At 45.1% G+C, this 23,660-nt stretch overlaps 1 protein-coding gene across 3 annotated transcripts in view; it reads left to right on the forward strand.

Annotated features, from left to right (window-relative positions):
• LOC111149179 (scavenger receptor class B member 2) overlaps positions 1–23,660 on the forward strand; it is a 72,534-nt gene that overhangs the window by 5,015 nt on the left and 43,859 nt on the right. For all 3 annotated transcript variants that reach the window (XM_022506121.1, XM_022506120.1, XM_022506118.1), the window contains exon 2: positions 15,194–15,351. In XM_022506121.1, the coding sequence (XP_022361829.1) occupies positions 15,194–15,351 (158 nt within the window). The remainder of the gene's footprint in view (positions 1–15,193; positions 15,352–23,660) is intronic.

Here is a 23,660-nt window from a genome sequence, read left to right on the forward strand (position 1 = left end):
GATGACCAGAGAGCCTGTTGCCAAACAATCCTGGTTTATTTATACCTGCTGTCCTAGCATCAGCCTGACACCTTCTTTCCTCTTGAAAGATCCCTGGTTTGGACAGCCAGTTCTATCCTCACATGCCGCACTGTCCTCCTATTCTTAGTAATTAAGAAGAGCAAGGAGCTACAGCCTGTGCAAGCTGGATCCAGAATGATTGGGATTTTGTTGTAAAGCTGAAAGAGGAAGCTCGTGGGAGAACCATAGAACAGTAGGGCCTCGTGAGAGGACAGTAGAAACTGGAAAGTCAGCAGGACCCAGGCACACTCTGCATCTCCCACTCCTTCCTCTGGTTTCCCCTCCCAGATAGTTTCCTCTGTTGACTCGTTGCGCCCAGGCTGTTTAGTCACTGGGGGCTTCCTGGGCCCCAGCCCTGTGGGATGCTTCAGCTGCTGAAGCTCCCATGGGCAGGCTTTATCTCGTGGTTTCTCCTTTCCAAATGTGTAACAGACTAATGTGATTGGCTCAGCACAAGCAGAAGTCATAGACCCTTAAGCAGAGGCAGTGTCCTTGCAAGATGCCTTAGCTCCTGAGCAAAATTATCCGTCTCCTCCCTGGCTTTTAGAAGCGTGATCTTGTGATAGCAAAATCGTACTATGTTTCTTTCAATATCTTACTAATTCTTAGCGACCATGAGTGCATTCATTAATGGTCAAGGCAATGGAGTAAACCCGTAGGTCTCCGTGTAGTCCCTAGACTCTAGGAACCACATCAGAATCACTTAGAGAGTTTCAAAATGCAGATACTGCCAGACCTGCTGAGCCAGACTCCTTAGCCCTGGCCCCCATGTTAAAAAGCTAACCCTTGGGGCGCCTGGGTGGCTCAGAGGGTTAAAGCCTCTGCCTTCGGCTCAGGTCATGATCCCAGGGTCCTGGGATCGAGCCCCGCATTGGGCTCTCTCCTTGGTGGGGAGCCTGCTTCCTCCTCTCTCTCTATCTGTCTGCCTCTCTGCCTACTTGTGATCTCTCTCTGTCGAATGAATAAATAAAATCCTTAAAAAAAAAAAAAAAAAAAAGCTAACCCTGTCTGGTTTGGATGGTCCTTATGGCAGCCCACATCTTTATTCCTCGAGATAGCGGTTCCTTATCTTTTTTAACCTTTGTATTTTATTCTTTATTTTAATTTTTCTGATAAGAAATACATGCCATTCTACAAAGTCAGATACAACAAAAAATAATAAAACAAAGATAACTACTGTTGACATAGTGTTAATCATTCCACATTTTTATTTACGCACATATAGTAACAAATACACTTTACAAAAACAGGGTGCTTCTGTCCCCACTTTTATTTATTTTTAATTTCATCTGGTATAGCGGGTATATGAAAGAGACGACAATTCCAGCTGAAGACGTTACTATTTGTGGTTACTATTGTTCTTCAAGTTTACATTAAAGGAAGGATTTGGGTGGGGGAAGGGGAAGGGTGTTGCTTGTGAGAACTGTTCTTGCTTGCTTTCTTTTTTGTTTCTTGCTTTCTTAATAAAGTGCAAGATTTCACTCTGTCGGTGCAGCAAAGGGACCATCTGTTCTGCCAGACATTTGCTTGTGTCCTGGGGAAGAATCAGCAGGTGGGATTGTAAGACCATCAATGAAAACGTAGGATGTTGGCCAAGCGACTAGGCATTTATGGCCTGTGTCATCGGGAAATAGTCTGTATGTACACGGTGTACTAAATGCGGGGACCATTTTTTGTCAACGCTGGTAACCAGTCAAAAGCAACAGAGGAAAATAAGGCCACTTTTTGGTGTTGCTGTCTCTATCTAAAAGTATTTTTACGTATATACTTTGGCAGTCATTCATTGATTTAGCAAATATTTACCAAGTGTGGACCATTTGTGAGGCAATGTGCTAGCAGCTGTGGATCCAAGAGTAAAGTAGACACAATCTTACCCTTGCAGAATTTGTAACCTAATTCAAATTTTGGGGGTGCAGACCTCTTTACACTTAAATTGAAGACCCAAAAGGCTTGTGTTTCTGTGAGTTGTATCTATCAATATTTACAATATGAGAAATTAAAACTGATAAATTTTTATAGCACAAGAGTACCCAAGCACGTATTAGCTGTCAGAGCAATGACATTGTTACATATCTTATGGCCTCTGGAAAACTGCTGTCTACAGTCATGAGAGAATGAGCGTGAAAAGGGCAAATAATGTCTTAATATTATTATGAAAATTGTTTTGACCTTGTAGACCCCCTGAGAGGGTCTTGGGGATCCCCAGAGGTCCTCAGACCACACTTTGAGAGCTGCTACTCTAGTTTTCATTTAATTAATTATGCTGATTTTTAGAATAACTTAAAAAAATAACATAGTATCTCTGTTACATTTCTGCAAGAACAATTCAGAAACTATGTAACTAATCAAGCCACCAGGATTTTCTTTAGTGGGTTGTACATGCCTTCCTTCAGTCTCCACACAAGCCCATGGGTCAAGTTCGTAGTTTGGGTCCTCGGTGCTATAGCTTCAGTGACTCTCTTGTCTTCCCCGTGTGCTAATCGAAATAGACAAGACCATGCGCATCTCTATAATTGAATTATTTGAAAAATCGCCTCTAACCTCAGCCCTGCCTATGACGATGTCAGTCCTTATGTCAATCCGTAGGACATACTTTAGTACTTAAAGCTGGCTTGAAAGCTCCCTTTGAAGGTGGGGCCCTGTCATGTATAGCTGTGTGTCATCTTCCCATACCATCAAGTGCAACGTCGTGCGTAACAGATGTCCGTAAGTATTACTTGGTGAATGCAAGAATGAGTAAATGAAGACGTACATCCTTGGGGATGATCTTGTTTGTTTATTATGGTTCATGTTGTTTATCTTCACAGTTTTGTTATACTCTGTAGGCCAGTGGTCATTGCCTCACTATACCTTTAAAATCTCGAAACTTTGCCCAATAGTCCCGGTTTCCAGCTTCTCCTGAAGCATGTGGATGCTGTGAGTGCTAACCTTGCCACCATCCGATGTGACAGCTGTCTGGGCAGAATGAGGCCGCCCTTCAGAGGGGACCTTCCTCCTTGTTCCCATGTCCCTCACGTTCCTGCCGGCTCCCTACCTCGGAGGCCCAGGGAAGGAGCCCTTTGTGTTATCCTGCCTGCTCTGTTGTTGTTCTTAGAGTAGAGAAATAACCTGTTTGTATCTGAATCTCTTTACCAAAAGAAGGGAAATGGAAGGGGCTGAGAGGGTGGTGTGTTTAACAAAAATGGAAGAGGGCGCGGTTCTCTGAAGAAGTGAATATTGTCCCCGGGGCTTGACACCAAGCAGATGGGCGAACCCGCGGCCGCGCCACTCCCCACACCCGCCTGGCCCCTTCAGCATCTGCGTGTTACGCTCTTCCTAGAGAAGGAGAGGCAGAATGCCATCGTTAGAGCAGGGTTACCGCTCTGGCAAGTCCCACTTTAAGGGGAGTTGCTTTTGACGCTGTCCTTCTGATGATCAACAGTAACGGAAGGTAGAGGAGACCGTGATTGTAACAGGCGATGAAGGCATCACTTCCATCGACCGAGAGATGTAATCACAGCCCAACAGGTTGTGAAACAGTAAGAGTGGCTCTACGGGTTATGCACGGAACCCGGGCATTGTTTTCACGGGCCACTTCTTGAGTCACGTCTTACAAATCCTCCTTCTCATCCGCTCCTTCAGCCACTCCCTCCGCACACACTTCTGCACACACATCTGCATGCACATCTCTTTATCCAGGGGTCACCTGACCCTTGATCCAGGTTCCATCTGGTGGCTGCTTTCTCTCCCGTTGGGCTGGCAGTTCTCAGCCTTGGCTTCACATTTATTATCACATGGAAGCGTTTAAAGAGTCATCTTGGGGGGTGGACACCTGGGTGGCTGGCTCAGGTCATGCTGGGATGGAGCCCCACGTCCGGCTCTCTGCTCAGAGCCTGCCTCTCCCTCTGCCTCCGCCTGCTGGTCCCCCTGCTTGTTCTCTCTCTCTCTATCTCTCTGTCAGATAAATAAATAAAACCTAAATTTAAACAAAAGTCACCTAGCGGCTGTTTTGTAGCCAGAGCTTTTGGGGACGGCTGTTGCCCGCGTGGTCCCTTCTGTCATTTATAGGCAGTGTAGCAGCTTCCGCATGAACTAATGTGTGAACATAAACTGTCAGACCTCATTAGCTGAAATTATTACAGTTGCAGTTAAAGCAAAATGGGCTCATCAACAGTGACATTAAAAAATGCCAATGCATTTGCTCCTGAGTGAAAATAAGGTCGGAGAGTTAGGGTCGAATGCGGATGGCAGCTTCTTTCTTGTCCCGCAGCAGAATTTAAAAAAAGGTAAGCAGTACAAATGACTTACATTACTCCGAGAGTCTGCATTGGGTCTGCTTCGTTTCAAGGAGAAAAAGAAATTATTTAGTTTTAAAGATATTTATTTGCGAGAGAAAGCGCACCCAAGCGGGAGAGAGAGCATGCGCATGCGCTCACCACAAGGGATGGGGGAGGGGCAGAGGCAGGAGCAGCAGGCTCCCCGCTGAGCAGGCATCCAGAGGCGGGGCTGGATCCCTCCTGACCTGAGCCCAAGGCCTGTGCTCAACCCTGGGAGCCACCCAGGTGCCCCTCAGGGAGAAATTTTTAAAAAACAAAGCATACCAGCTGGCATTTTGGTATTTGGTGAGTTTTATTAACCGGGAGTCTAGTGAGAACCATTCCCACACCATTAGGCCAGGTTGTCAGGGTTGGTCTGCGTCATCTCCGGGTGAATGTAGACCGTGTAGACAGCGACGTGGATGGTCAGGTTGTGTGTAACTATACAGTGGCTCTCTGTTGAGCTAACAGAACAACCAGCAGCGCTCTTGAATCCTGGAAGTTGCCTTAAAAGTATTCCCTATTCCCGTCTAAGCCTAATACATTATCTTATTCTTATCTTTTTCTTATTCTTATTCTTGTCATTTGCAAGTGGCTTATACCAGGACAGCTGCTTCAGCAACCCTCCTAGTGCTGCCTTCCCGAGAGATCTCTGTCGCGCTGGCTTGGATGTGTTGTGTCTTGAGGCTGTGTCATGTCCGCGCAGCTCCCACACCAAGCCCCTGATCCAGCTTCTACCCTGGGAGCAGAGGGTGGTTGAGTGTCGCTGATGCAAAAAAGTGCCTAGGAGGGAATGACAGATGATGGCAGGTGACCTCCTGCGTCCCCTGAGTGAGGCAGGGGAAGGACCTCGGGCTTTATCCTGTGAGCACTGGTGAGAGTGTCTGCTCCCATAGACACTTTTGATAGAACTTTCTGGAGGCTGAGGTGGAGAATGGATTTGAAAGGAGCCCGGAGAAGAGACTGTTTATAGTATTGCTGCCGCCTAGGCCACCTCTGGGATCAGAAGTTGAGATGGAGAAGAGGAGGACAGGGTTTAGGATTAATTAGGGGAGAAAAATCGTAGGTCCATTTTTGGTCACACTGTGGGATGTCCAGATGGGGATTTTAGGATGGGTCCATACAACTGAGAGGATCCAAATAATTATTACTTTCTTTGGGCTGAATTACTGGGCCTCGCACATCAGTGTTCACGGGCTACTTCACGCATGGCAGTTTTGTGTCCTTAGCTAAATTTCTTCGTCAGAACAGGGCCCATGTCTGTTGGGCACATAGAAATCTCTCAATCTGTACATACTGGCTAATTAGCTAAAAACAAGTTTTTCGGTTTAAATGATTAATTTGGTTGTTGACACTGTAGATTCACCACATGACTCAATAACCTTCCTAATCTCTCTTGTGGTAGTAGTACTACAGTATTACGCCTGGAAAAATCCATCCTGTTCTACTCGGGTACAATTTATAAGCAATATCCACGTCACATTGTAAAACTGATTTAGGACCTTGCCCTGAGATTTAATTTCGTGTAACTGGAAAACTCGGTTGATGACAGGGTTTGAGTGGTAACAGTCGCCACCAACCCCAGAATCCTCCGTAAGAAAGATAGTTATTCCCAAGCCACATTTTCATGTTTAAATTGTGCAAAGGGCTCCCTGTGGCCAAGGGAACTGGTTTGTTGTCTTGGGCAGAATTAATGACTTCTTGTGCCAGACATTTTCCGGGCTTGAGGTTATATTACTTGTTCGTTTCTGAATCCATCCTTTGTGGAGCAAGCCCCTGGGAGTGTACAGTCGAATGCTCAGAGGATCTGGGGGTAGAAATTCGAAGTTCCTGGTCAAAATGAAGCCCTCTTCTGGACCATCCTCTGACAGGTGGTTGAGATGCTTTCTTTGGGCTCATTAGCATGACGGGGCAGAGAAGCTACCAGGCTTCTCTTCGGTCCGCCCCTCACTGTCTGTCCCATCCTGGGAGTTGGCCATGACTCCACACAGCTGCCCTGGTTTCCTTCCCGTCAGAGGTAAGGCCTGACTCCCCAGGAAGCGCTGCGTCTATGCCAGGGTTTCTGCATAGGTTTACAGTGTCCCGGGGGTGTGGGGCTGCCGGATAAAACGCAGGATGCCTAGTCACATCTGGATTCCAGATAAGCAGGGCATAGTATTTGAGTGGGTACGTCTCTTGCAAAATTTTGATTCACTTCAGTTTATTGGTGGTTATCATCTGCCATATTTACTTCATCTCTCTCCGACAGCCTTTTTCTGGAATTATTTGAGTATAAGGTGCAGATACCCAATTTTTGGCCCTGAATCCTGCAAGCATGCATCACCTAAGAATGAAAGTACTTTGTGACACACTCTGTGCAGTATTCGGGGTGCAGCTGGGGTGCTAGATCTGGCAGCTCTTCCCCTGGGGGATTTGGTCTCGGGGCAGCTGCTAGAGGGGCCAAGCATGGGGTTTATGCAAACCCACAGACCTGGACTGGGTCAGATTCGATTTGACTTCCTGGCTGTGTGACCTTGGGAACACCAGCACCCCACCATTTCCTTATCTGAAAAATAGGAATTTTTAGGTCCGCCTCGGGTTTGGAGATGGCCCAATGCCCTAGCCCAACCCCTGTTGCCTAGAGACTTTGGAAGTAGGAGCTGACCCTGGTAGTCAGGGTGCCCTTGGTGAATGTCAAAGGAAGGAGATAAAAATAAGGAGGTCGGGGACACCTGGGTGGCTCAGTTGGTTAAATCCTCTGCCTTCAGCTCAGGTCATGATCTCAGGGTCCTGGGATCGAGCCCCACATCGGGCTCTCTGCTCAGCGGGGAGCCTGCTTCCCCCCTCTCTCTTCTTGCCTCTCTGCTTACTTGTGATCTCTGTCAAATAAATAAATAAAATAATAAATAAATAAAAATAATAAAATCTTAAAAAAAATAAGGAGGTCACTGTATTTATGAGCTTCCCTCTGTTCTTTCATTCCCTTTCTCCATCTGCACTTGCTGTGTGTACACACCCGACATGCGGTCTGCTCTGGGACTCGACAAACACTGAGCATCGTGGCGTGGAGGAGAGGAGACACATTAAAGGTGCAGGAAAGGCCAACACTCGAGAGGGCAAGACTTGGATGGAAGAAGGAGTGAGACGTGTGTGGCTGTTGACTCCACTGAGAGTGGTTGCCGGGGCGGGGAGGGGGGATGGCGATGGGGGTGGAGGCCGGAGGCAGATGGCGAGGAGAGCCCCAGGTTGTACCAGAACCCGTTCCCCGTGTGGTTCTGGCGGTCTGTCAAGGATCACGTCCGTCCGGCTGTGCATTTGCTCTGTTCAGTTAAGGACGCTCCATGTTCGTTTCTATCCCCAAACTGCCCTGGTCGCCTTGAGATCCAGAGGAACAAGTTCACATCAGACTTTTGTAAAACCAGCCAGCTTCACCCTCCCTTCCGGGAAGATTTAGCCCTCCTTTGTGGAAACGCTTCTCCTTGTCTTTGGATGTTCGTGGCCTAAGAGCCGGACGCAAACCAGAGGAAATCACCTCGAGCCATTAACCCATCTGTGCACTCACACTTGCTGGCTCTTTCGAGGTTCGTAATTCTGAGGCGATTTTCTTTCGTTTAATAGGTAAGTGAAACTGCAGGTCCTTTCTGACTCTGAAAGTCTTCGCAGACTGGGCTGCTTGTCCGGAGGAGTTAGCAAGGAAGGCAGCGCGCTCAGTCCGCTTTCCAGGCAGTGATGGGGAAAGAAATACTGGGGAGCCGAAACCCGGGGTGGGGGATGGCGGCTCCTGGAGCTTTTGTGGGAGAGCAACCGCAGCTGGCCAGCTGGCGGGGCATCAGCCTCGCCTTTGTTTTGCGAGGACAGAGTAAAAGCCCAGATGAAGTTGGTTCTCTGTGGGTCCACTCCCTCTCCTCTCCCTCAGGCCCTGTTAATGACATTACAAAGTTTCTGTCTTTTATTTTCACTTAAAAAAATAAGGGGATGATTATTTTTTCAGCTTCCAGAAGAAACTTATTTCTGCTGTAAAAAAAAAAATCCTAACTATGCAGAAAACTAAGAGGGAGAATGGAAGACCCCTCCTGGTCCTGTCCCATAGAGATGCGTGTTATTAAATGGTTAGCGTAGAGGCTTAGAGATGTTGATGTCAACTCAAACATCGACATTTTTCAATTATCTGGATTTTACCCCCCCTCCATATTTTCATGTTTGCATTTTATCTGCCAGTCTTGTGCACATGCATACATATTCTACACGGTCTTTCTCCATTTGACATAGATCATGAGCACGTTCCTTATTTCTGTGTAGCCTTTATCATTTTAATGGTTGCTTTCTCCTCCAGCCTGTGAGTTATCATATTTACTAAATCATTCTTTTCCGTTTGACATTTTGGTTATTTCTGATTTTATGCTAATTCCTCGTTGTCTCAACCTAAACTGAATTACAGACAGAGCTATAAGAAAGGATCATGACTAAAGACTTCCTGTGTGGTTTCTTTTGTCTTTTATCGTTTAACATTTGCTGGACTGTCTACAGTGCAAGGACATGATTCCTTCTTTCGTTTAAACCGAGAACTTTGATCCCCACCCTGAAGGTGGCAGTAATCAAGATCACAGTTACCATTCATTGAGCGTTTTGGGCGTGGCCTGAGATAAGCACTCTGCTGAAACCTCATTTCATCCTTCCGATCTCCTAGCCAACCCCTCCTTCCCACTTGGACCCACTTAACCTTTTAAAACACCTCTCGCCTGCCTGTGCCGACTCAAAATAGGCAACGTGGCACAAAAGTTAGGAGCTTCAAGTAAAAAAATTCAACCTAGGTGAGGAGAGACCATTTGAAAGGACTAATGCAGTAGGAAGCAGGGAACGTACAGTAGGGAGAACACTGACAGAGTGATCTGCTGGAGCCAATTTTGCTGGCAAGGAAGGAGAGTAAACAAGGCTGGGAAGGAGAGAAACTTAACCAGAGTTTGGCTAATGAGCATTTTTTTTCCCCCTTGTTGAGGTATGATTGACAAATACAAATTATACATACTTGGTGTTGAGCTGTGTAAGTTCTTTGTGTATTTTGGATAGTAACCCCCTATCAGATACATCATTTGCAAATATTTTCTCCTCTTCAGGAGGTTGCCTTTTTTTGTTTTATTGGTGGTTTCCTTCGCTGTGCAGAAGCTTTTTATTTTGGTGTCGTCCCAGTAGTTTATTTTTGCTTCTGTTCCCGTTGCCCGAGGAGACTTACTGAGAAAAATGTTGCTTTGGCTAATGTCAGAGAAATTACTGCCTGTTCTCTCTTCTAGGATTTTTATGGTGTTAGGTCTCACATTTAAGGTCTTTCATCCATTTTGAGTTCACTCTCATGTATGGTCCTGGAAAACAAAGTCAGCGAAGGGGAGTGGGAAATACAGGCTTCCTGTTATGGAATGAGTAAGTCAGGAAACAAAAGGCACAAGATAGGGAATCTAGTCAGTGGTATTATACTAATACTGGAGGGTGGCAGATGGTAGCCACACTTGTAGCGAGCACAGTATTATGTACAATTTACTGAATCACTATGTTGTATACCTGAAAGTAATTGTAACGTTGTATATCAACTATACTTAAATTAAAACATGTTTTTAAACTGTATACATTTAAGGTGTACAACCTGATTATTATAATCATACTAATTAACATATCCATCTCCTCCATAGTTGCCTGTGTGTGTGTGTGTGTGTGTGTGTGTGTGTGTGTGTGTGTGTTGGGGGTGGGGGGTGAGAACACCTAAGATCTATTCTCTCAGCAAATTTCAGGTATACCAGAAAGAGTTATTAACTATAGTCACCATGTTGTACATTAACAGACATCTTGTTTCCGTCGATCAGTGGGAATATATGGTTCAACTAATTAGTTAGGAGGCAAAAAAAAATGGGAGTGTGGAGGGTCTGCATCTGGCCTGGTCAGGTAAAGGAGGGATAAACAATGGGGGGAACCTTATCTCAGTTATAGGGGGAATGTTTTTTTTGCAGTAAGCCATTTCCTGGAACACAGAAGGGGGGGGGTTCCTGAACCGTTTACCGTTTTCCAGGAATGTGGGGCTCTGGTAAAATTCGGCATTGCCAGGAGCTCAAGTTTGGAGTGAGTCCTGGGTGGGAGGCTGACTGCACCTTTTTAGGCCATTCAGGGAATTACCTGGGATAAAGGGCAGTGTAGTGCCTGGTGCTTGATAAAACTCTGCAGCTCCAAAACCTCCCATGGCTCCCCACTTCCTGTCAGATGAAACTTAGGCTCCTGTGACCCGAACCTCTCTCTGTAAGTGAATGTCCCTACTTGGTATGATGCGCAGTCACACCCACTGCTGTCCCATCTCTGTATGTTTTATTGTCTCCTTCTCTACACCACTATCTTTCCAATTAAGCTGAGGGTTCCGGGAGAGATGGACACGGAACAGGCAGGCAGGAAGGGCCCACTCTGCCAGGACAGAGAGGATAGTGGAACCAACCCTGGCTGTCCGTAAGGTGTCCACCCTCGTGACCTTCCTCTGTTTGCTAAATTTTTATTCATTCTCCCTGGCCCACTGTAAGGACTGCTGTTCTCCATCTCAGTTCTTAGAGTCTCTTCTCTTAGCACTGTCGAGACCGTTTTCTGGCATCCTCATTGACCAGCTATCACATACTACCTTATATTGTGGAATTACTTGCCTGTGTGGGTCAGTATTCCCCTAAGTAGGGGGCGTGCTTTTGGAATGGGTTATATCTGATAATGCCTAGCAAGTACGCAGTGTTTTGATGATTTGCATTCATAGTTTTATATTTTGCAAGAAAACCAAGGGTATAGCACTGCTTCAGATAGTTGTTAGGAAGAGGGGTCAGGGCATGGATTTTTTTTCCCACCCATGAAAGGAACTGCTGCTCTTAGGTCTTTAGGGTTCTGGTTTACTGATAAGATGCACAAACCGACAGGTGCTAGATTTCCCAGGTTTATGTGGTTATAATGAAGGTATTACTTTCCCGTATCTGAACGTAACTGAAATGTCCAGGGAGCAGACACCTGCTCTGGGTACACTTTGAAGCTCCCTTGGCTTTGTGGCTTGGGATCTGCTCTTGTAAGATCTGGCGCTGTGACTTCTCATGTGACCATCCATGCCTTTCTTTGGCACCTCTCTGACGGCCTCCTGTCAACTTACTCCTCATGGCGCCGTAGTGGCCCAGTGGTGGAAGTGGTTGCCTCTTGATTTCAGCTCATGTCATGATCTCAGGGTGGTGGGATTGGCCCCTGTGTTGGGCTCCACGCTGGGTGTAAAGCCTGGCACTCTCATGCTTGCTCTCTCTCTCTGAAAGAAAGAAAGAAAGAAAAAGAAAGAAGCTCTTCTTGCCTAGCATCTTATAAGCAAAGTCGGTGGAAGCTAGTGTTTAATTATTCTCTCTCTCTCTCTTTTTAAAGATTTTCTTTATTTATTTGTCAGAGGGCCGGAGAGGGCACAAGCAGGAGGAGGGGCAAAGGGAGACAGAGAAGCAGACTCCCCGCTGAGCAGGCAGCCTGACGGGGGCTCCATCCCAGGACCCAGGGATCAGGAGCTGAGCCGAAGGCAGACGCTTAAACTGAGCCCCCCAGGCATCCTGTGACCAAGTATTCCAGTACTCTGTTTTGTTGATGGAATAGATATTTGTCCAAGAACTGCATCGTTCTAGACACTATGGGGAAGATCAAAGAAAAAAAAAGACCCTTTCTTTGGGTCTTTTGGCTTAGCACCTTCTTTTTGAAAAAGCCAGTGGTTAACCTCATTCAATTCCATACTGAGTAGACGCACTGTTCTCATTTTTGGTTGCAGATTTGGGCTGCTTCATGTTGATCCCCATTAACTTTGATTTTTAGAAGATGTTTTTGGGCCTGACCACTTTTTCCCCAAGAAATCCCAATGTAATGTGTTATTGGGTTCAAAAGAAGGCGTGATACATCCAGTGAAAGGGGGATACCCAAGGCGTTCATGGAGGAGAGGATGTCATTGCCTTGCCCTATTCTGGAAATTTATGGACAAGAAAAAGAGCTCCTTATTTTAATGAAGTCAGACAACTTAAAAAATATCTTTGGACCTTCAAAGTCCTCTAGAAGATGAATTATAATTTATGTATTATATTTCTCATAGTTAACATATCAGTTTTAGGTAGGTTAAGTTCATGTTACTAAGGTATTTCTGGAGGCTAACATGTATATACTTTGGTGGAGAAACTCTACCATACAACTTGTACCACTAAGATGTATAGTATAATTTAAACCATGTACCAAGTTTTTGGTCTAAATCGTGTAGGATAAGTTAAACTTAAATTGCATTCTATTATGAGTTATGTATTATCAGTATGAGTGCATTTCTGCAAGCATAGTTATGTTGAAATAAAGTTTTAAAAAGTAAAAAAAAAAAGTGCAGTATTTTTGTACCCATTTTTTAAAACTGTAATATGCAGAAATAGGGTCAGAGGGTAAAGAAGAGCCGCACAGGATTCCAGCCCCAGCGCCAACCTTCACCCACACCCCCTTACCCTTCTGGAGCCCGGGAGTTCCATCTTGTCAACCTCAGGACCTTTGCAGTTCTGCTGTTCTCTCGCTCTCTCAGCGTGACTCTCTCTCCAGCTCCTCTTCAGATAACTGAGATAGGAGATGAGATAAAAGAGCGCAAGCTTCTAAAAAAAAAAAAACCGCCTCAAGTTAGTGATTCAGCTGCTCAGGGGCTGGGCAGAGGAAGACCCAGGCATGCTGGGCAGGGGGGGAGGACTTCACCCGGGAAAGGCTGAGCTGAATGCGGAAAGTTGGAGGAAAGGAGTTTCATGGTTTGTCTTTAAATTTTTCTGTCTTGTAGAGCTGATCTCATCTGAGAAATCACTACTGATAGTAAAAACCAAAATATTTCAATGATGTGTTGTTTGAAGAGAAATCTGACCATTGGACATTCTGAGCGGATGCCAAACCACAGATAATCCCCAGTTCTAGGGCACGGCCAACTCAGGGATATAAGTTTACGTCCAGCCCCCCAGACCACTGGCTTGACTTCAACGAGCTTGGGTTCTCTGCATCTGCCCATCCCAGAGCCACTTTGTTCTTCCCTGCAAAGATTCTCTATTTAATAATAGAGCCGTATCATTCCTTCTAGTAAGTCGGAGGCCTAGACTGTTAAAATGGGACATTCTGTCCTGTGCTGTGTCACAGTACATGGTAGCATGTGGTATCGTGGTATCGGACATGTCTTGAGGCTGGTCCCGTTGTCTGTTGTCACTCGGAGCCTCACGACTGCAGGTGACCTCAGTGCATGCTTCTCTTACCATCTAGTCTCACTGTTTCACCACTGGCCTTGCCTTGTCTGTACCAGTCAATCCCATTTTCCTCTTTTGATTTTCTTTTTAAAATTGTTTTCCTCTTTAGATTTTCTTCTGAAAATGTTTTCAATGTAAAAAAGTTGGAGAATACTGAAATTCACCAAGGAGGAAATAACAATGGTCCAGATTCCCAATACTCAAGAGTTAATGACTGTTCATACTTTGGGTTGTTTATTTTCAGTCTGTCTCTTTATCTTTCTTGTGCACTTCAATACCCTAAAAAATGAAGATTTTTCCCCACTAACAAGTTGAGGACGGTTGGGACTACTACATAGTAAGTTTTGGTCTTTAACCTGGAGTGCTGTGTTAGTCAGGCTTCCATTGCAATGCTGCATAACACACAATCTCCAGGTCTCAGCGTCTTGTAACAGTGGCATTTGTTTCGCACTCATGGTGTGCAGGTGGCTGCACATTGAGCTTGGCTGGCTCAGCTGAGCTGGGCTGGACTCCAGGCTTCATGTCTGGTCCACACATCACCATTTTAGGGCCTTGGCTGAAGGATCCACAGCCACCTGAAGTATGCTCTTCTCTTGTCGAAGGCTGATTGGTGGAAACCAGCCATGCTTTCTAAGGCCTGAGCCCCAGATTGGGGCATCGTCATCCCACCCACATTTCATTGGTCCGATCAAGTCACTTGGCCAAGCCTGAAGTCAGTAGGGTGGAGAATACTCCTCCCATGGGGGACCAAGATGTGTGGGTTTGTTAGGGCTGCTGTAACAAATACCACAGACTTGAAGGAAGGAAGTTCATTGTCTCATGGTTTTGGATACTGAAAGTCTTGAGATAAGGGTTTCATCAAGGTGGATGTCTTCTGAGGTCACAAATACGGTCATATTCTGAAGTACTAGGCATTAGGGTTTCAAGATATGAGTTTGGGAGGGTACCCATAACACATAGTAAAGATGGGAAATGAAGGAAGGATTGTAGATAAAGGACCCCAGGCACTTAACATCAGTAAGGCTCAGCTTCCTCATCTTTTAAAACAGGGATAGGGATTTCTATGGTTTTATTAGGGACTGAATGAAAAAATTCCTGTGAACCCCCTGCTGGTGGAGGTGCTAGGAATGGGTGTGGTTCTACCTCTCACGGAAGGACCAAATCCAGCCATCTTGGGCCCATCACCTTGTTGTTCTACCATGCGGGCAAGCTAGGAGTATGCAGTGCTTCTCTGAATGGCCTACTTTCCTCTGCAGCTGTACCACCCGTGGAATCTTCATGACAAAGTCAATAGGGCCTTTTGGGTATTCAATCTATGACCTTGGTTTTGGTAACACCATTTGTACCCATGAGCTATGGCTACCATCTTTCCTTTACTACAAGTAGTTATTGAAGACCTTTTATGGCTTAATAGGGCTGTGGGCTTCCTGTTGACCCGAGGCACGGCCTACCTCCCAAAAGACCGCAGTTGAATGCCTGTGGGAACAGTAAGTGAGCCAGGAGGTCAGAGCAGGGAGTGTCCCTCTCTCTGACTCTTTGTTCAAAGCCAACTGCCTCACACAATCTCCTTTTGGTTTTCTCCCCTAGAATATTGTGTTAAGGAATGGTTCCGAGACTTTTGACTCCTGGAAGAAGCCCCCTCTGCCTGTGTATGCCCAGTTCTATTTCTTCAATGTCACCAATCCAGAGGAGATCCTCAGAGGGGAGATCCCTCGGTTAGAAGAAGTGGGTCCGTATACCTACAGGTGAGTCCTGACCACACCCCTGCCGCACCAGCCGGAAATACGGAGTGACCCACTGGGGGTGGAGTCCACTTCTCTTCCCTCGAGCGTCCTTTGTGTGCCGCACGGGGAGCACAGGTTTGGTGACGTCTGTGTGAAGTGTCGCTGGTGTTGGGCACATGCCTGTGGCACCGTGAAAGAGAAAGGCTTTGTGAACTAGGGCCAGTCTCAACCTGTTAGGTTTAGGAATGCAGCTGCCTCCTCCCGAGTTCGCTGAGAAAGTGGTTATTGAGCCATGAGGAGCTATTCCCTGCCCGCAACCCTTTTAAGGTTACCCCTTGATTCTCTTTGATGACTTTTAAGGCCTTGCTCTCTTTCCGTCCCCCACATACCATTTTAGACCAGGTCCTGGGATTTGTTGTCTACAGACAGGCCTTTCTGTCTCCTACTCACTCCTTTCCCCACCCCTCCTGGGCATGAGAGATAACCAAGTGGCAGGGTAGGTTAGAGCCTCTGGCAGGGATGACCAATTCTGAACATGGGGGAGGTAGGAGAATCACTTTAATCATTTTCTAGAAGATTAGTAGAGGGAAGTGCTCGGGGAGTCTTCTGGTCAGAGCACTTTCCCGATGGTTGCCATACCCAGCCCCCCACCCCCACCCCCAATAACCTTTCCAACAAAATTTCTCCTTACCAAGTTTAAGAAAAATTAGAGGCAGGGAGCCTGGCTGGCTCCGTTGGAGGAAAGTGCAACTCCTGATCTCAGGGTTATGAGTTCAAGCTCCAAGTTGGGTGTAGTGATTAGTTAAAAAAAATAAATAAATAAACTAAAAAAAAAAAACCAACAACGTTAGAAGAAGCACACAGCAAGAATTTTTTTTTTGGGGGGGGGGTACAGAACTGCTAAATGGCAAAAATGCCTCAGAATTCTGTTATAATCTATTGCTCAATAAACGGTTGCTGACTAATGCACATTATAAATTAGCATTGTTCCCTTGCAAGAATTCAGAGATAAAAATCTTGGTCCCATGGGGCACCTGGGTGGCTCATTCAGTTAAGCAGCCCAACTCTTGGTTTCAGCTTAGGTCATGGGCTCAGGGTGGTGAGATTAAGCCCCGGGTCAAGGTCAGTGCTCAGCGGGAAGATCCTTTCCCTCCCCCTCTGCCTCTTCCTGCCATATATGTATGTGCGCCCACACTCTCTCGCGAATAAATACATACATAAAGAAAAAAAAGAAAGAGAATCCCTGTCCCTGCCTCAGGTGTTCACGGTCTAGCTCTGGAGTTGAATTACCTGTTTTGAATCTTACTTCAACCACTAACTATTTTTTTGTGCCTCTGTTTCCTTACCTGGAGATAATAATAGGACAGGATTGTTATAGGGATTAAATGAGCCAACGAGTCAGTATTTCAAAAGTGCTTAGATTAATGCCTAGCACATACTTAGTGCTAATTAAGTGTTCGGTATTATTACTCATTTTAGCGGACCGTTTTAGTCTGTATAAACCAATATCCAGATTTGTAAAGATGAACCCTGCTGTCATATAAGGGAATTTTATTATTTTTTTTAAAGATTTTATTTATTTATTTGACACACAGAGAGAGATCACAAGTAGGCAGAGAGGCAGGCATAGAGAGAGGAAGAAGCAGGCTCCCTGCTGAGCAGAGAGCCCGATGCGGGGCTCGATCCCAGGACCCTGGGATCATGACCTGAGCCGAAGGCAGAGGCTTTAACCCACTGAGCCACCCAGGCACCCCTATATAAGGGAATTTTAAATAAATACTTGGGTCTTCACTCCTAAAAGCAAAGTTCTGTATGGGTTTAATGCCTCCAGAAACTATGCACTAGGTAGAGCTGGTCTGTGTTTGTGGCTGCCCTGTTGAGGGATAATTAGAAGTTGAACTAGAATTAGGATCTGAATGCCCTGTTTATCTGTTTTCTCATTTTGCAATTTTAACCATTTTCTATTGCGATTAAAAGAAAACAATATAAAATGCGTAACCATTTTTAAGTGTACAGGTCAGTAGTGTTAAGTATGTTTTTACATTGTTGTGCAAGAAATCTCTAGAACTTTTTCGTCCTGCAACCTCTGAAACTGTAACCATTAAGAGACTCCCCTCCCCCGCCCCCTAGCTCCCAGTAGCCACTACTCTACTCTGTTTCTGTGCGTTGGACTGCCTTAGGTACCTTGCATGAATGGAACCGTACAATATTTGTCTTTTTGCTGTTTTTGTTTTTTCACTAAATTTTTTTGGGCAGAGCGAGACTGCCTCCATGTAATAATGAAGTCACCTGAGAACTAAGGAAAATATTTGCCCTTGGGGGCTCCGGGAACTGTTCCTATGGTCCATATCTTCATCTGAGAAAAAGAGATGTGCTCCAATCATAACCCAGAAAAATACCAATATTCCATTAAAATGCCTTCCAGGCCGTTGTGTCTGCTCATTTAATGTGCTGTTGTAGATGTGGTCACGGGGAGAGATAAGTCCTAGAAGTAAAGCAGTGTCTGTTACTCAACTCCCACCATTTCCCGTTTTAGACGGGCCAAGACTTACTCCTGACAAAAGCCCGGGAACATCTTGCTAGGGGTTGTTAACTCAGGATCCACAGGTCCCTAAGGGGTCCATGGTTAGAACTGAAAGTGGTCTGTGGGGTGCGTGGGTTAAAGCCTCTGCCTTCGGCTCAGGTCATGATCTCAGGGTCCTGGGATGGAGCCTCGTATCAGGCTCTCTGCTCAGCTTCCCCCGTCTCTCTCTCTGCCTGCCTCTCTGCCTACTTGTGATCTCTATCTGTCAAATAAATAAATAAAAATCTTAAAAAAGAAAGTGGTCTGTGACTTAGGTGGGGAAAAAATTATGATTTATCTTCAATAACCACTCACTAAAATTTAGAATGTCCTTTGAGTATAAATGTAGGCAGCAAACCACAATGATGTGAGCCGGACCCATGGCTTCATCATCAGTGGAAACAGATACTGTGTGTCTCGTGATAGCTATTGCTCAAGATACTGTGCATTCTCAGAAATACTTCAAAATTACAGTAATATTTAGACTTATGACTATATCTAATTTAAATGTCAGTACGGAAGCATGTATATTACCATATCACAGATTTTTGTAAATGATACCTGTATTTTGGTAATCGGTTTTCTTTGTAGTCCTGAGTATTTTAGTCTCTGTATGTTAAAACTTTATCTGAGAAAGGGGACTGCCCCGGGGGTGGGGGGGTGGGGGGTGGGGGGTGGTGGGCAATGGCCAGTGGCACAGATTAAAGACCTGAGAGCAGATCCAGTCCTTTGGAAAGCAGGTCAGTCCCTCAGTGATTGCCTCGTATTTCCTTCCTCTGGTTTTTCTCCCTGCCTTGGTTTCTCTTCTGTTCCGCTGCCAAAATGATTTCCCAAAGGGAGATCTGACATTTCCTTCCCTTCCCTGCTCAGGGCTCTAGTGACTCTTCCTCTGTGATATTCCAAGCCTGAGCAATCTGGCTCCTTTCCTATGTCTAGCTTCTTTGTTTTATTTTAATTTCAATTTATTTTTTTGGCACTCTCAACCTAGGCTTTTATACTCTGACCAGAGCTATCCAACAGAAATTTACTATAAGCCACATATGTAGTTGAAAATGTTCTAGGTGTCCCATTTTAAAAAGGTGAAATTAATTTTAATATTTTATTTACCCCAATACCATCCCAAAGAATGCCCTTTTGACATGTAATCAATATCCAGAATTATTAATGAAGTACTTTACATCCTTTTATTTTTTTAATACTAAATCTTTGAAATCCATAGCACATCTCATTCTGGACCAGCCAGGTTTCAAGTGTGTGACGCAGCCACATGGGGCTGGTGGCTGCCGTGTCGGACCGCGCAGTTCAGCTGTGTTCCCGTGGGTTGTTGGTCCTCAGACGCAGGACTCTGCCCTTACGTGCTGGTCCCTCAGTCAAGAATGAATTCACCAGGACGCCTGGGTGGCTCAGTCCGTTGTGTCTGCCTTCAGCCAGGTCTTGATGCCAGGGTTCTGGGATCGAGTCCCGCTGGCATCCGGCTCCCTGCTCAGAGGGAAGCCTACTTCCCCTCTCTGCCTGCTGCTCCCCACCTTGGGCGTGCACCTGTGCTCTCTCTGACAAATAAATAAATAAAATCTTAAAAAAAAGAAAAAAAGAATGAACTCACCACTGCCTTTCTCAGCTCAAATGGTGCCTCTTCCTGAAACTTTCCCTGACTTTGGACGAGCTCTCCCTGCTATGTGTGTCTGTTACAAACGGACTAGAGGCATTTTAACCGTTGGTTACGTATCTTTCTTCCCCATACATGGAAAGCTCTAGGAGGGGCAGAAGTCAAGTCTTTCATCCTGGAATATCCAGTGGCTGGTAAATACTTTGAAACAAGTGAATGAAACATCCTCAGCGGTGGCTTAAATGCACAGGGACACAGGAGAAGGAGTGGTTGAAATCCACAGAACTCGGGTAGCACGGCTGGAACTACGGGACTTAGGGAAGCCCGGGGCCAAGCATGGGTTCAGGAGAGGAGCAGGGTCTTAAAAATGAATGCATTTGTTCAGAGGAGCCGCTCACATGCACAGTGCGGACCGCCCAGCGTTCCTGGCAGGGGCGAGTGGGTCGTGAGCTGGAGTTTGTAGAAAAACGTGCCTTTTTAGCAACACTTGCAGCCCTTCTAGTGAGCCCTCTGCAGTCATCTAGTGGATCTGATCTAGTGGATCACTTGTGTTTTAATTATGCTATTGTTTCCACAAACAGAACATTCCAGTACCTCCTGCGCCAGTACTTAGGCGTTCCATGGGCTCCCTCCCAGCTGAGTCAGCTGACTTGATTGGGTCCCTAGGGGCCTGGGGCAAGGGAAGGGGAGGGCCTGCAGGTCGGTGTGGGTTGGTCTTGGTGGTGGGAAATCTCTGAGAAAGGGGAAAGGCCACCCCACGCTGAGCTGCAGGGGGCCTGATTAATTTGACAAACGATTTATCGTGGCACGTTTCCTCAAACTTTCACATACTGCTAAGTTCAGGATATTCCTGTTTTTGGAAAAAGATGATGGGAGTTCCACCCTAAAAATCAGTCAGTCAGGTTTAAGGAATGTAGGGCATTATTTACATGTGTATGGAGCTGTGGGTTGAGCAGTCCTGGACGGGCCTGTTAGCCCAAACCAAACTGGCCTCATGGTCCTGTCGCTTACTGATACATTTGCCTAAAACGTGTATCCAATTTATGATATCTTCATTGGCTTCTGCGAGCTTCTTGAGATTTTTTCCATTTTGTCAGATTTTTTTTTCTTTTTGGGCAACTATTAGCATATCAAGAATTAAAGAGAAAAATCCATTTGTCCAAGGACTCTTTCAGCTAACTGACGGTCATATTTCTAGACATATTTGCTAAATTTACAATACCCCGTTAAAATATCTCCCATTTGAGTTTCCTAGTTTTGTGGTTTGGATTAATTTCTTTTTTAGGCTCATGTTACTGCTTTGATAGGAAAGGGAAAGACGTGAGGGACAAATATATGTGCATTTTTATTTTTCATTATTATTCATTCATTTATTATTTCATTCATTTTATTATTCATTGACCATTAAGCAGTACTGGATTATGAAATAACCAACATATATAATATCATGTGTAGCATTACCTTTAAAAGGTACAAACTGTATTTTATATTGTTGACCATAAAAGTAGAACAGTCAGTTATTTTACCACAAAATGGTTTTACTCAGGAATAGCAGAGGAATTACGGTTCAGGACCTGCTAGCCGTAGGGAACCTTAGGCGAGTCTGGAGATCAGAAGAGAAGAACCTTACTTTACAGAGAAAAGGAGGAAGTTGGGAGGGGCTGTGGGAAAAATGAGAATTCAGGGTTTCTTGTTGGCTGAGTTGTGATCCTCTAGTCATCTAGCTGAGCTTGTTCCCGGACAAGGAGAAAATGTTCTTTCTTACTAGCTGAGCTTGTCCAAGGGCAAGGAGAAACTGTTTGGGTTGTGGTCTGCACCTGAGTACAAGTTGGTAAGGTGTGAGAGCTCCCCCTTCTGGCCTCCTGGCTTTATTTTAAATGAGGGTTCTTTCATTGGGTTTCACATTATTCTAAAAATAACATATATAAGCAGTAAAGATAAACTTGAAAATGGAATAAAGGAAGATAAGACAAATTGCTACTATCCATGGTTCCACTGTCTCAGAGATAACCAATGCTAACATTTTAGTGGGTATCTTCTCAGTCATTTTTCCGTGGGTGAGTTCGACTTTTATGTGGTTATCCAACTATATATCTATATATGATATGCACGTACATATACATAATATGTATATTCTGTTCACTTAGTATTACATTATAGGTGTTTCTCCATGTTATGTCTTTGTCGTGTAACTGAACCCAAGTTCATATGCCCAGCATGCAGGAAAGCCAGTCACCCAGACAAGGAATGTGCAAGGAAAGCGTTTATCGGAGAGGCATCCAAATGAAGAGACAAGGAGAGGCCAGGCCTCAAATCTGCCTCCCCAAAGGGCTTGGGTTGCACGTATTTAAGGATAAGGGGTCAGAATGTCGTGAGGTGTATACATTGAGTGGAATATGCTGATTGGATATGGGGAGAAGAGAGGTGTCCTCCTTTCTCAGCATGTGTGTGCATTCAGGAATCATGTCTCTTCTTGGGCTACATGTTCATTAAATGACAGCAGAAGCATGATAAGTGGGGCAGGGAGAGGGATCTCAGGATGTGTCATCCCAGAGTTTACTTTCGTTCACTCCCGGTCCTTTCTGCCCAGCTACAAGAATTCTTCCCCATTTGTTCCAGTCAGTCTTCACTATTCTTACTGGTAACGATTCAGCTTCTGCAAAACAACCTCCTAAATCAGTCTGGTTGACTGGCGTTTCCTTAGGGTAGAATAGTCAAGCACGTGTTGACTCAACATGTTGGGTTCAGTCTTTATACAGATACATTTTCATGTGGATGATCTTCCGGAGCTAGGGGCAATATATTATAGCGCTTTACTTAACCATTCCCTTCTTGGTCATGTAGATCAACTGTCATTTCATTATTTGGTTATGACACAAAATGACCATTCTCCCCATTTCTGAGTTTAAAAGTCCTATTCCCTTCAAAGATTTGAGATTCAAGTGTATTTTCTTGTAGTTCTGTTGTTTTACATTTAAGTTCTTAGGGATCTAATTATCTCCTTACAATTTAGCAAAGGTAGGAACTTTGTTTAAACTTTTGAATTCTGTCCTGTTAGCCCTTTGGTCCTTTACTCATCTCCAAGGCCAGCTGTATACACTTTTTTTTTTAATGCCAAAGAGATGATAGAAAATTTAGAAATGACATAGTTATTGCTCGTTATAAGAGAATACTTATCTCTTTCTCTAAACCTGACTCAGACTCTTCTCTGATATTATATTCCCCCCTCCTCAGGATAGAAACAGAAGTGGCTTTAGATAAATTAGTTTTTTTTTTTTTAAATTTTTAACTGCTTGAAAGTAAGCAAAATAGGAAGTGATCCCTCCTGCGCCCCTCCTCTTTCTTATCATGTACAAAAGGTGGTGGCCGGTACTTGTCGGTTTTTTGAAGGCACATGGCAGTCCTGGCTGACTTAACCGGTAGGAGACAGTTGGGTCAGGGGAATACTTCAAGGATGGGGGACCACTTCCATCTTCAGGAGTGAAGCTGTTTCTTGCACACCCCCAACAAATGCAGGCGGTGTTCTCCCTGCCGACGGCCCCCCTCCCCAGGTTTTCCTCAGCATTCTGCTTTGGGCTCTAGGTTTTTCAGTCTTTCCCTTCGTTGACTGGGCAGTGATAACAGAAAGTTAAATACAGGTGCTACTCCACATTGTTGGGGATAGACAGTATTCTTCTGCTCTTCAAGGTTCTTCTAGCTGGTCTAAGAATTAAATTGACATGAGACAGAGATTAACAGGAGAAAATCAAATTTAATTATATGCCCATGAGAAATCCATGTAAGCATGAGATTCCAAAGACAGTGAGGCAAAGTGAGGTACGTATGTCATCCTGAACTAAGAAGAGGGTGGGAGTCTGGGCCTTCCAAAGGAAGGAAAACAATTCGCAGAAAGATGAAGAAGAGTGAATTTTTGGTGGAAGGTTTACACGGCCACTGAGAAACAACGGGATATAGAAACTTTGATCAAACAGGCCTTGCTCGATTTCTCCCTGTCTACCCTGCCTAGTTCATATTCTAGTGAATTTGTGGTGATGGCTGTCTTCTGGAGCAGGTCCTCTCTCTAAATTCGTTTAGGCAGTTAGCGGGAGGTCAGAGTTTCTTCCTGAGTGGATTGGGCCTTGATTGTTTTCAGTGCAAATAATCGATATGCCCAAGTGGCAC

The sequence above is a fragment of the Enhydra lutris genome, unplaced genomic scaffold (genome assembly GCF_002288905.1).
Source record: "Enhydra lutris kenyoni isolate GAN:26980312 unplaced genomic scaffold, ASM228890v2 scaffoldscaffold21, whole genome shotgun sequence".
Taxonomy (NCBI): domain Eukaryota; kingdom Metazoa; phylum Chordata; class Mammalia; order Carnivora; family Mustelidae; genus Enhydra; species Enhydra lutris.